The sequence below is a fragment of the Purpureocillium lilacinum genome (assembly GCF_023168085.1).
Source record: "Purpureocillium lilacinum CBS 284.36 DNA, scaffold_2, whole genome shotgun sequence".
NCBI classification, from domain to species: Eukaryota; Fungi; Ascomycota; class Sordariomycetes; order Hypocreales; family Ophiocordycipitaceae; genus Purpureocillium; species Purpureocillium lilacinum.
Window position 1 is genome coordinate 2,342,266 of NW_027072112.1, and position 12,628 is coordinate 2,354,893.

Consider the following 12,628-nt stretch of genomic DNA (forward strand, 5'->3'; position numbering starts at 1 on the left):
CCAGCACGCACTGGTTCTCGGAGATACTCAATGGCACAGTAGTAAATTGGCAGAGGCCTGTGCTATGCTATGGAACGAAAGAACCCCATCAACATTGACATATCAAGTCACACTCTGCATGATTCTACAGGTAGCAACAGGCGACGCGGCTGGGTCCTCGCCGACTTGATTACTCCGATGCATCAGGCACAAGAGCACATCGAGCACCGTCGCTGGACCGCGCCCGCGGACCGACACCCGCCTTGGACGCGCTCGCAGGATCCCTCAGGGGAAACCTGAATATCTGCCCGCTGGCGTTGTCGGATGCGTACACGACGCCATCCGACGTAGCCATAACGGCGCCAAACAGCGTCGCCCTAAGCTTCGTATCGTCATACCTGCGCACCGTCTCCCACTCATGCGTCTCAGTCGACCAGCGCGCCAGCGTCGGCACGCGCCGATTATCAATCGCCACGCTGTACGCGTACCCGGGGTGCGCCGGCGTGAAGGCCCAGTCAGAGAGCCTCCTAAGCCCGCCGTGCGTAGCATTCCCCGCGGCGACGAGCTGCCCGTAGCGGGGAGACCCAGGCGCGAGGTCGACCTGTCCCCAGGCGGCGCCCGAGTCGCTGAAGAAGTACTGGCCCGCGATGTCGACGTCGCCGAGGTTGGCGGCGGAGGGGAGGGCGAGGACGGGCTCGGTGCGGCCGTCGCGGCCGATGCGCACGAGGGCCTGGCCCTGCGTCCCGTAGAGGTAGTTGTCGAGCGGGTTGTAGCCGAGCGAGTTGATGCCCGGGACGCCGTGGCCGCCGACGTCGGTGGCGAGGACGCGCCGCGCGCCGGTGCGGAGGTTGACTTGCAGGAGGGTCTTGGACTGGATGAGGTAGCCGTCGGTGAGGCACTCGAAGGGCTGGAGTTTGGAAGGGGAGGGGACACTTCTGCCGGCGGTGGTGGTGACGACGACCGAGGACGACGGGAAGCCTGAGGTTGGCGCGAGCGTCGTGCTGGGAGTGATGGTGACGGTGCCGTTGGCAATGCGGGACACCGTGGTGGAGGAGTTTAGGAAGCTGCTTGAGACTGACGACAATGTAATGTTGGACGTCGGGGTTGTGGTCGCGGCAGATGTCCGAGTCGTGTTCAACCACCGGGTGCTGCTGATGGCGGTGGTGCTGGGCTTGGATGTGCTGTTGGTGATGGGGATCCAAGAAGTCTTGGAGGAGGCCGGAACGCTGCTTATGACGGAGGACGATGTGAAGGCCGATGTCAGTATGACGGTTGTGCCAGACGTCGAGGTTGAATTCAACGAGAGACTGTACGTGGCGATGGAGGTGGTTGGCGCCGTCGTGCTGTTCGTGAAGGGAGCAGAAGTGATCATGGTGGTGGTTGGTGCCGTTGTAGTGTTGGTGAATGGGAACGAAGTGGCGATCGAGGTCGGGACCTCCGACGAGATGGACGTCGAGATGAGAGTCGTGTTGAGAGCGGCCGTCGTGCTGGCCGAGACGGTCTCACTGCTCGTCGTCGTCGTCGTCAGGATGACCTTGCTGGAAGTGGTGACGGCAGTGCTGCTGACGACGGGAGTCGTCGTCGAGCCAAGCTCGCACGTCTGCGACACCGTCAGGGTGATGGATGCGGTAGCGGTAGTGGTGGTAGTCCGCCACCTGGTCCTCGTGACCGTCGTCTCGCTGGCACATCCGAGGAGATCGCAGAGGAACCATTCGGCCGAGGCGGTTGCATCCGGGGGGGCGGTTGATGTGGGCTTACCGGCCGCGAGGGGAGTCCCCGCCGCGAGCACGAGGGCAAACAGGTAGTGGGCAAGCATGGCTGTAACGATATGGACTTGTATGTATATAGAAGTAAAGAAAGACAGGTGCCCTGGCTTCACAAGATCTCGAGTCCCAGAGGAGGTTTGTCGCTCTTATACAAGATCCGACTCTAGGCCTCGCTTGTTGTTGCCGCCTTGAGCTGTGGACGAGGGTCGGATGGCGATCTCGAATGCGAGGAGAGCATCTCGGAACAGGCTCGTCATCCGTTGGAATAAGCCACTTGCCTCTATACAGAAGTCTTCCGCTGAAGAGGACGACGCATTGGGATCGACGACGCCCGGCATGACCTGACGGGCGTGTATCCCACGACGTCGAGTTCCTCCGAACAAACACTCACTCGCCAGTCACGCGAGGGCCGGCCGTTGCGCGCCTCATCCATGGCGCCAGCTCTGTGCCACCCCGTGTTTCTCGTCACGGAAACCGTGTCAGACTGCTCGTCGGACGGAGTTCTCATCCGGCGTCGCCTTGGAGTTGGATACCGGGCGCTTTCGGCTCTGACTGTTCGTGTGACTGTGGCAAAAGGCCCGGGATGTGCACGGTGTTTCTCTTTTCTCAAGAGGATCATTTCGAAGATCGGATTACGTGTGATGGTGTGCCATTCGGCAATCTTTGTGAGATCTGGTGCGGGCCACGGGCGAGATCTGAAAAGGGGCCGGTCCTCGGCATGAGGCATTGGACGATGGTTGGTGGTGCGGTCGTTGGCCCGGATCTTGGATCTTGTGGTACTGCTTCTGTGCTGTCAGCTTTGTAGCTTTGTTCCATCCTTGCCATGACGAGGCACGTAAGAGGAGTCGCTGTGGTGGTTCGACCGCTCGGAGTCAGCCAGGCGGGCAACAGCGTGAAGGTGTGATCCCCATGTCGCTGGTTTCGGGGAGGACGACAGCGCCTCCATGAGCTACGCGAGCACCCGATGAGTGGATATGCTGCTGCTAGAGGGAAAATTTACTAGAGGGGAAGTTGGATGAACGATTGATTCACTGGACGACCATGTCTTCCGAATGTCACTGAGAAACCTTCCAGGGCCGTCGTGACGCGATTGCCCCGCACTGTACGCCGTTGCACCCAGTCAACGCCGCGAAGCCGTCGCGCATCGGCCCAACAACCCGCACTATCCACACTGTATTGCGCTCAGTCGAGCTCCCTCTCTCCCCTTGCAGCCGAGCCCAGGCCAAGTCAATTTTTGGCGCGAAGCAACACCTCGCAACTCCAAACTCCCCAACTTCCCCCCCGTCACGTCAGCCTCGTCCGCGCGGCCGCACCCAGCATCGACTGCGCTTCATGGCCATCGCACCACGGTGATTTCCCATCGCCTCCGGCTGCAATAATTGCTCCTCCCTGCGCGCCGTACGACCCTTCAACCCGGCCCCTAGCCTCGAGAGGCGAAGTGACCGATCCGCGGCATCGCGGTCCTCCGACGACGCGCAATCAGTCGAAACAAGCCCCTTCCAACTCCAACGATGCCGCGCCGCTACTCACCCCCCGAGTCCCCCCTGTCTTCGATGGGCTCCGACGAGCCTTTCGAGGAGGATGCGCACGATGACGATGACGAGGCCGCAGTCCGGCCCTCGAAGCGCATCAAGGTCGAGCCTGGCTCCGCGGCCTCGTCGGCCGTCGTCCACGACGCCGAGCCCGAGACGGTCCCCGAGCCCGACCCCCTCGAGGGCATGTCGGACGTGTCGTCGGACACGTCGGGCGACATCCCCAGCTCGCCCATCAACGCGCGCCTCGACGAGGAGGACTTCCAGGACCAGGTGACCGTCTGCGACTGGGACGGCTGCCCGGCCGGCGACCAGGGCAACATGGACAAGCTCGTCGAGCACATCCACAACTCGCACATCGAGAACCGGCAAAAAAAGTACACGTGCGAGTGGAAGAGCTGCACCCGCAAGGGTCTCCCGCACGCTAGCGGCTACGCTCTCAAGGCCCATATGCGCAGCCACACGAGAGAGAAACCATTCTACTGCTACCTGCCTGGTCAGTGACCCAGCATAACCCAATTCACAGTTCACGCTGCTGACCGTGTCTACAGAGTGCGATCGCTCCTTCACCAGATCCGACGCCCTCGCTAAACACATGCGCACCGTGCACGAGACGGAGGCGCTCCGGCCGTCAGACCCGGTGCCCAAATCGATGCAGACGGGCCCGACGGGCAAGTCGGGCAAGCTCAAGATCATCATCAAGACGCCGCAGTCGCACGGCGGCGGCCAAGACGACGGTGCGGACGGCGCCGCCAACGGCGAGGACTCCAACTCGGAGTTCTTCACGGCCCTGACGAGCGACACGTTTAGCGCCGACGAGCTGTCCCTGCCCGTCGACAAGTTGTACCGCAAGTGCTACTGGGAGTCCAAGTGGGCTGACGAGGTCGGCGACGCGCTCAAGAAGGAGTACAAGGAGTGGGAGGAGCTGTACTACAAGGAATGGCTGGAGAAGGAGGTGCTGCTCTCGCAGGTCATCAAGAGCGAGGTGGACTGGCACGAGCGGCGGCAGGCCATCATCTCGGGCAAGGCCGACGTGCAGGTCCCCAACAGCGCATCCGACGGCCACGGCGAGGGCAAGACGAACGGTGTCGCTGCCGATGCGGACAACGGAGGCACCCCAGCCGCAGAGCCGGCGCAGGCTGTGGCGGCCTAGTACGTGCCGCAGCCACGTCGAGCCACGCGCAGCACGACCTCGAGTCTTGTCGAGGTGGCCACGGCACAGAACTGGGCCAGAAAGCGGGGACGCGACGGCACGACGAGAAGATGACGGCAGGGAGTTTTTGGCGTTGGGCATGTATATTACTAGAAGGGGTCGGGGAGGGCCCTGTTTCGATGATGTGTAGTCGGACCGCGGGCTTCATTGGCGGTCAAAAGCGCAGGGAGTACTGGGAATGTGCCATGCGGACGGATACAAGCAATTTTTTCGAGCGCGTTGCAACGTGTTGTGCAAAGGGGGGCGGGGGGCTGTTGCCGCTGAATCCGGACTCTGAGTCTGCCGTTGGAAGCAAAAGGCTTTCTTTCGGAGAGGCACTCCTGTACTGCAGCAGCAACTCGCGCTGCAATCGGGTACAAGTGCAGTATACCTAGTCAAATGCAGCGGCCGTGAATTTATTCGATTGCCAGACAGAGTACTTGACTGTCGCCTCTCTTTCTCTCTGTCACTGGGCCTTCTCTCTTGATAGTGACAAAGCGTCGAGCCCAAGATAAGGCAGCGGTGGTGGGTGATAGAGCGATGTGTGGATGATGTGTGATGCGAAAACGTCCTGGCACCGGCCCCACACCGGCGCCGCCACCCGCCTCAGTGGCCGCGCCGATTTCGCATCACCGCCATGGAGCCCAGCCAGCGGGCCAGCCAGCCCGTGGGGCGGGCGGCCTTCCCTAGGCCATTTCTAATCCTCGACGTTTTATTGCCCTGGCTGGAGGGGCGGCACTTCTTCCCGCAAACAAAAACGCAGACGACATCCATCCTTTCCCACGCCCAACCTCACGCCGTTAACGACCCTTTACGACTTTCCGCCCTCGGCTTGAACCCTTATTCGCCGAACATTGTCATAGGTTTAGCGGAAAGACATCGAACCCAAGACTGGTGCGAGGACGGGGGATACGCAGTCGTCGCCACCCACCTACGCCGCCCCGCCGTCGGCTGTCGCTTGCACATGCAAGAAGCCCTTCACGAGGATCCGTAACCGACGCGCGCAACGAACGGTGTTTTGTGCCTTTACGGCGGCAAGGAGGCACGGCAGAATTACTATTACATAGCGACGCTCGCCGCCCGCCCGCCCGCCGGTGCGGCCGCACGCATACGGCACGATGAGCGCCATCCTCTCCGCCGACGACCTCAACGACTTCATCTCCCCCGGCGTGGCGTGCATCAAGCCCATCGAGACCCTACCGCCCGCCTCCACCGATGATGCCACCACCTCCTCCTCCTCCAACGAGACCGAAGTCATCCTCGACGGCGGCCAAGGCGCCGCCGCCGGGCCCGGTGGTGCCAACGGCGCCAATGCGCCCGCGCAAATCTCCCTCACAGACTGCCTCGCCTGCTCCGGGTGCGTCACCTCCGCCGAGGCCGTCCTCGTCAGCCTGCAGAGCCACGCCGAGGTCCTGTCGACGCTCGACGCCGCCCCCGCGCTGCGCGTCGTCCACCATCCCAGTAACAACATCGCCGGGGGAAGGGGGAAATTCGCCGTCGAGGGCCTCGAGAACGAGGACGCCAAGCTCTTCGTCGCGAGCGTGAGCCCCCAGACAAAGGCCAACCTCGCGGCCGCGTGCGGAGGGGGCGTCTCCGCCGCGGAGGCTGGCCGCATGGTTGAGGCGCTGCTCAGGGGCGAGTCTGGGCTCGCGGGCGGTGGGCGCTGGAATAACCGCTTTGCGTGGGTTCTCGACACGAATGTCGCGCGCGAGGCTACGCTCGTGCTCGGCGCCGACGAAGTCCTCGGCACATCCTCTTCCGCTTCTTCTCATTTTTCTTCTACATCATCATCATTATTATCATCGCCGAACCCAACGACGCCCGCCCGGCCGATCCTCGCGTCCTCGTGCCCCGGCTGGGTCTGCTACGCAGAGAAGACGCACCCGCACGTGCTGCCGCATCTCTCGCGCGTCAAGTCGCCGCAGGCCCTGACGGGCACGCTCGTCAAGACGGCCCTCAGCCGCGCGCTGGGCATCCCGCCGAGCCGCATCTGGCACCTCGCCGTCATGCCGTGCTTCGACAAGAAGCTCGAGGCCAGCAGGGAGGAGCTCACCGACGAGGCTTGGGCAAGCGGCGACGGCGCAGGGGGGCGCGGCGTCCGCGACGTGGACTGCGTCATCACGAGCAAGGAGGTCCTCATGCTGGCCGAGTCAAGGGGGATAGATTTCCTTTCTGCATTGAAGGGCGGCGCTCCGTCGCTGGGCGCCCCCGAGCCGTTCCCGGACGCTACGCTACACGACTTCCTCTTCCCCCGCGGCGGGACCCGCAACCCTCCCCGCGCTGCCGGCACCTCGGGCGGCCTGCTGCACCACATCCTGCAGAGCAGGGCGGCGCAGACGCCCGGCGCCGAGATCCAGGTGAACCGCGGCCGCAACGCCGACGTGGTCGAGTTCCTCGTCACCGTCGGCGGCGAGCCCGTCTTCAAGGCCGCGCGCTACTACGGCTTCCGCAATATCCAAAACCTCGTCCGCAAGCTCAAGCCGGCGCGGCCCTCCCGCATGCCCGGCGGGCGGCCCTTTGGCAGCGCCCGGAGGCCCACGGCCGCCAAGTCGGCGAGCTCATCCCTCGAGAACAGCTACGTCGAGGTCATGGCCTGCCCGGGCGGCTGCACCAACGGCGGCGGACAGATCAAGGTCGACGACCCCGTCGTGCTCGAGCGCAGGAACCTGTCCGGCAAGCCCGGGCCGCAGGAGCAAAAGGAGTGGCTCGCAGAGGTCGACGAGGCGTACTACTCTGACGACCAGGCAGAGAGACTTGGTAGCGGTGGCGGTAGTGGTGGCGATGGCGCCGAGGGAGGGGATGACGTCGTCGGCGGCATCTCCCGGTCGTACATACATGATACCCTGGCATACTGGTCCCGCATGACGGGCGTTGGCATAGATAGACTGGCGTACACGAGCTATCGTGAGGTGATTAGCGATGTTGGAAAGGACAAGGCCGGGAGCGCCGAGACGGTGGTCCAGCTGGCCGGCAAGATAGGGGGCGGATGGTGATAGAAAGGAGGGCGTGCCAGGTAGCACCCGTCCAAGTCAAATAGATCAACTTCCTCTGGCGCCTCGTCGCGCAAACCCAAAGCCTCGTCCGCTGCCATCCGGCCCGCGCGGTGCACGAATCGGCTGGTAGGCATCGTCCTTGGGCGGTGGACTCCTCGTCGAAGAATCTCCGTCCGCGCCAACCCCCCTCCGTAGCGGTCCGGTGTCCGGCCTGGTGGAGTGATTCGGGTCGTACAGCTCCCGTGTCGCTGGCCCGTTCTGAGCAGCAGTGTTCCGCCGCAGATCCTGCGTCTGACGGCTCTCAACACCCGCTCCGCCACCTCCGGCCCGTCCCGCGCCGCCTCCGCGCCCACGGCCGCGGCCCTGCCCGGGATGCCTGCCGCCGTCCAGGCGCGGGGGCGTGGTGGTGCCCGTGCCGGGCGACGAGCCGCGCGACGAGGGGGCCGACTCGCCAAAGATCTTAGCCCTCGCCTCGTCGTACCTGCGCTGCTTCTCCTCGCGGTCGCGCTTCTGCTTGGCGCGGATCTCCTCGGGCGTCAGCTGGACCTCCTTCTTTTCCCCATCGTCGTCGTCGTCGTTGACGGACAGATTGGCCATGCCCGAGGCGGGGTCGCCGCGCCGCGCGATGACGGGCTTGCGGCTGAGGACCTTGACCTGCGGCTTGAACGAGGACGTGAGCGGCACGTTGCTGCTCGCCTCGAGGAAGTGGAACGTCTGCTGTGGGGTTTCGCTGGATGAGAAGCAGGGCTTCGTCAGCATGTGTCGCGAACCAGAATGCGAGCTGAGAGTAGGCAGCAAAGTGCGATCGCTGCCCGGAGGAGGGCGAAAGGTCATGACTTACGCCGACTCCCAGAGCTTGCGGTTCGACTCGACATGCTGCGCAAGGCGTTCCGTCTTGGTGAGGGGGGCACCGCCGGGGGCATTGTCCTCGGCGTCGTGCTTGGAGGCGTCGTCCTGCGCGGCGGCCTTGTCGGCCTGCGTCTCCCAGTCGTCGTCCTCCCACGCGTCGGGGACGGCAGCCGCAGCCGCCGCACCACCACGTGTTTTCTTCATTGCGGGCGCGCACCGCAGTCTACTCTTTCTGTCCCTGGTTTTCCTGGTCCCCCTGTAGAATCAAAGAAGACGCGCGACGGTCGGAGTCGCAACGGGCGACAAAGGCGCGATGCTCTTATTTTCGAATGACGGCGAGAAACCTGAAAACGCTCTACGGACTTTAGCGGGCGAGACGATGGGACCGAAAAGAGGTTGAGAAAGAATTGGCCCGACCACACAGCGGCAGGCACGGACAGATACACACACGGCGCCTCCGGGAGGATACTGAATCGATCGCGCAGCTGCTACTGTTGCTGCTGCTGCTGCTGCTCTGCTCGGCGTCAGGGCACCTTCTCTGGCGGTCGCGTGTGCAACGTCGGCGCTCGGCGGGGGGCTGCGAGGAGTCTGCCCATAGGTAGGAGGGTCTACGTCGGGGCTGAGGTTTTTGCAACGCACGGCGAGGAGGGGGGGAGCGGGCGCGTGTTCGGGCTGCGGAGAAGTTGGGAAGAAAAGATGCCTGTGCTTGTTGTGCTGGGCGTGCGCGCGCGACGCACGAGCGTGTGTGCGTGCTGTGTTGCGTGCGGTGGTGGTAATGGTGGTGGTAAGTGGTTTGTTCTGTCGAGGGCCAAAAAAAGGGCCGCCTCGGGAGGAGGTTGCGTAGGCAGTAACTTAGGTTCCAGGTTGCTTCCCTCCCCGGCTCGACGGAGGTGCGGGAGTGACCTTGAGTGTGAGTGAGGCTTGAGAAGCGGGCGTGGTGGATCGGTCAGCTGGGGGGTTGTGGTGCAGTACTTGCCGGGAGCTGGGCTCTACCTGGGTGAGTTTGTGCGGCGTGCAGTAGGCTGGAGTCTCGTCTCGCAAAATGCAGGTACTTGCTGGCCTTGGGGACCTGTGGCGTTTCTAAGGGATCTCTGGCCGGCGGGGTGCTGCTGTGGCTGTGTGGTGGGGCAGGAGGGAGCTTCAGGTTTGACTCTCCAGCGGCAGCAACCTTGTTGTCAGGCAGGGCTGGTGCTCAGTTACACGTCGAGGTCATCATCGAGTTGCATGCACACCTGCCGAACATCATCACCTCAGTCTCATCCCCGTTTTACGGCTCATCCTACAGCTGCACCCGCAACCCCGCCAGCGATAACACCATCATTGTCAACCTCCCCAGCGGCTCCCTCCTATACAGATTCTACTCGATCCTCTCGGCGCCAGCGCACAGCTCTCCTCCCTTCCTGGCCGACGCGCCGCCCGCCCATCCTCCCCCCTCCCCGCGCCATGGTGGCCAGCGACGCCGCCTACCCCAGAGTCGAGATGGACATCGCCGAGCCCGTCACGCCCGCCGGTAGCACCAGCGGCGCCCCGCGCAAGGCCAAGGAGGAGTACATCATCTCGAAGCTCGCAGACCAGGACTTTGACATGAGTAAGCACCCGCTCTTCCTTTCGTCCCTTTCGTCTTCCCTTCCCTTCCCCTCCCTCCCTTCTTGTACACTCCGGCAAGCAAGCCCTCCTTCGTTTATACGAGAGTACGAGGGGCCAACGAGACGCTGACGCGCATCATCGCCCGCGGCGCAGAGAAGCTGCCGAACCCCATGGTCCCGCGCCACGGCGTCGACCCTCAGCTCTTCCCTAAGGGCGTGACGCTGGAGATGGAGAGGCACTGGATGGCGCAAATAAAGGCCATCCGGGCCCGTCAGCAGAAGCAGTAGGGCGGCTCTCGCGACAGCGGTATTGGGCTCGACGGGGCACACGGGCTGTCATTGCATTTCGAGCGTGTTTCGTTCAGGACATGACCATGCAAAAGTAGGGTAGCACATTGACACGGCCAGTTTTGATAATTATGCCAGCGTTATCATGCATAGTCAGCAGTGACGAGAACGCATAGCTGCCATGGTGCACGAACTGATGAGCTCTCCCCGCGTTGGGCACTTCCGTTGTCTTTTCGTGTCCGGGGGCGTGGAGCTGCGGCTCAGCTTACACCATGTTGTATGCGCGCGCCATGTCCGTCCAGCTGAGACGAGCCGCATGCCCACGCATCTGCCCGGTGGAACGCGGGGTGGGCTGGATAATACCGGCCGCTCCAGAGCCGGATCTGAATCGTCCCGCCCCATGTGGTTCGTAGTTCGTGATGCAGCCGACGCCACTCGAGTCCCCAACAAACCCAGGGCGCCAAGTTGATATATGTCTGCCCTCGCGCCCAGCACGCAGCTCCCGTCGACGGCTCGAGACCGGATAGAGGTGGGTAATTGACAGCCAGGAGAGCCAAGGAGAGGGGGCCTGCATGGTACCGCTACTGCATGCGGGCGTGAGAATTATTACCTGTCTATTGAAGGACCTAGACGTTGCTTACGCAGAGTGGCAAAGGCGCCCCCCAGCCTGCCAGAATTGGCGCTGTACGACGCGGCCGTCCACCATCTCACCCGCATCTCGCACATGTACATGACATATGGGGAGACACGGCGTGTGCGAGAGACGAGGGGAGCGGGGGGAGCGCGTCGTCACGAGCGTCTGAACTGCTTCTCGTACACCAACTACATTCTATGGTGACACTTCGTGTACTTTGTACGAAGCACTTGCAGCAGCGCATGCGGGTCGCATGCCAAGCCAAGGCCCTTCAGCACGGCAAGCATAGGGGCGGCCAGTACAGGCAATGGCCCCGGGCGTCTAAGATTGGAAGCGTCATCGGGACCATGTTGCCAGCTGAAGGTCGAGGTGCAACGGTACTGTACGCCGTCTTTGTCCAGAGTAGCGTCGGGTGGCGAATGGAGCCGCGAGACATGTCAGTTGCGACAACAACCAACGGAGGCGTCGCACGCGATGCGGCTGCCTGTCCGTCATGCAAGTTAAAATCGAAACGTCGGTGCACCCATTATTAATAGGTGGCCGCATCTGGAGGCTGCGGCTGGCGGGTCAAGTGCCTGGCGTTCGCGACGGACAGCTGCTGCCGGGTCGTGCTCACAACCGAGATGCTGCAGAGTTCAGGCGTGCGAGCAGTTCGGCTACACCGACGACATGCATGCCTGGCCGTTGTGCTCCCTGGCGAGCCTGGATCGACGAAGCTCCACTTGCTTCCGCCGCGAGGACACGGCCGGCCGGCCGGGAGACCTTGGAGGCGAGGCCATCTACATTCTGGCGACCCCCGGCACCCATTTGGAATGCTCGGGCGTCCCGTCAGCTAGGATGGCAAAGTCGGAAATGCAATCGAGCTGAGCCACGATACGAGCTGCGCGTCCCAATGGTGACGGTGCTCGTGCAGGGCATGTTGTTGGACCCCGGTTGTGCGGCATGGGACGGGGCCCTGACTGAACGACAAGTCAAGACAAGACGAGATGAGACGAGACGTTGAGCCGGGTGGCGGTGTTGAGTCTGTTGACCGGCTCAATGTTGCAAGTGATGGCTCTATGGCTCTGGCGGGGTGGATGGTGGGTGTGATGGCCACCCACGGCGCCGTTCCGAGCTCCTGGAACCACCAGCCAGCCTTGCCTCCCAGCCACTGGTCGTCGACCATCTCGCTGCCTGGGCCGGGAGCTCAAACTCTCGACGCTGCATCGTGTGACGTGCCCGGGATTCAAAGAGGAGAGCCGTACACGACCCCGCTCGCCATGGCCGTTGCCCGCCTCAAATGGCCAAGCCCCGCTGGGCAGGCGGCGGGTTCGATGGGGCCAGGAGGTCATGGTGAGCGGCCGATACACGGTGGCGTCCTGCCCAGGCCCTGGATGCAGCGCAGGCCGTGACTGGGCAGCAAAGTTGCTGGAGATGCGTGCCTTTCGCAGGAAGGCGTTCGGGCAACGGGGCGATGGACACGCCGGGCGGGGGCTGCGGTGTATGTGTATGAGCTCGTACTCGCACGTCGCGGGGATGCCTCGAACCTTGGGTCATTGGGCCTCGCCTCGGGAGCTCCAACGGGCTGCTTTCCGATGCCTGGCGGTTGTGGCTGGCGTGGCCGTGATTGCAGCAGCATTGTCCGGCCCAAGAGGTGGGAGAGGCCAGATACGGCGCATGTGCATCAGCCAGTCGATGGACGGGGTGGCTCGGGTGATCGCCGTCCTTGGGCGGCCATGGATGGCTGCGTAATGATTATGGTATTCCCCGAGCAGCCTCGAGTGCAAAGTATAACACCGAGGACGGTGCAGAAAGGCATGCATGCAATGG

General features: G+C 63.2%; 5 protein-coding genes across 5 annotated transcripts; 3 read left to right on the top strand and 2 right to left on the bottom strand.

Moving 5' to 3' along the window:
• Nucleotides 1-169: 169 nt before the first annotated feature.
• Nucleotides 170-1,795, bottom strand: PLICBS_002485 (uncharacterized protein; the record flags this gene model as incomplete). Its single annotated transcript, XM_018322169.2, has 1 exon — nucleotides 170-1,795. One exon carries the CDS (start codon nucleotides 1,793-1,795, stop codon nucleotides 170-172), a length of 1,626 nt encoding a protein of 541 aa, XP_018179649.2.
• Nucleotides 1,796-3,256: 1,461 nt separating this feature from the next.
• On the top strand, nucleotides 3,257-4,430 carry PLICBS_002486 (uncharacterized protein; the record flags this gene model as incomplete). The annotated part of the gene is made up of 2 exons (XM_018322171.2): nucleotides 3,257-3,773; nucleotides 3,829-4,430. 2 exons carry the CDS (start codon nucleotides 3,257-3,259, stop codon nucleotides 4,428-4,430), a joined length of 1,119 nt encoding a protein of 372 aa, XP_018179651.1.
• A 1,157-nt stretch (nucleotides 4,431-5,587) lies between these two features.
• PLICBS_002487 (cytosolic Fe-S cluster assembly factor nar1) lies at nucleotides 5,588-7,462 on the top strand (the record flags this gene model as incomplete). Its single annotated transcript, XM_018322172.2, has 1 exon — nucleotides 5,588-7,462. The coding sequence occupies one exon, from the start codon at nucleotides 5,588-5,590 to the stop codon at nucleotides 7,460-7,462; it is 1,875 nt and encodes a 624-aa protein (XP_018179652.2).
• Nucleotides 7,463-7,507: 45 nt separating this feature from the next.
• On the bottom strand, nucleotides 7,508-8,515 carry PLICBS_002488 (uncharacterized protein; the record flags this gene model as incomplete). Its single annotated transcript, XM_018322173.2, has 2 exons — nucleotides 7,508-8,192; nucleotides 8,304-8,515. The coding sequence occupies 2 exons, from the start codon at nucleotides 8,513-8,515 to the stop codon at nucleotides 7,508-7,510; spliced, it is 897 nt and encodes a 298-aa protein (XP_018179653.1).
• Nucleotides 8,516-9,754: 1,239 nt separating this feature from the next.
• Nucleotides 9,755-10,185, top strand: PLICBS_002489 (uncharacterized protein; the record flags this gene model as incomplete). Its single annotated transcript, XM_065600026.1, has 2 exons — nucleotides 9,755-9,899; nucleotides 10,010-10,185. 2 exons carry the CDS (start codon nucleotides 9,755-9,757, stop codon nucleotides 10,183-10,185), a joined length of 321 nt encoding a protein of 106 aa, XP_065456098.1.
• Between the last annotated feature and the right edge of the window lie 2,443 nt (nucleotides 10,186-12,628).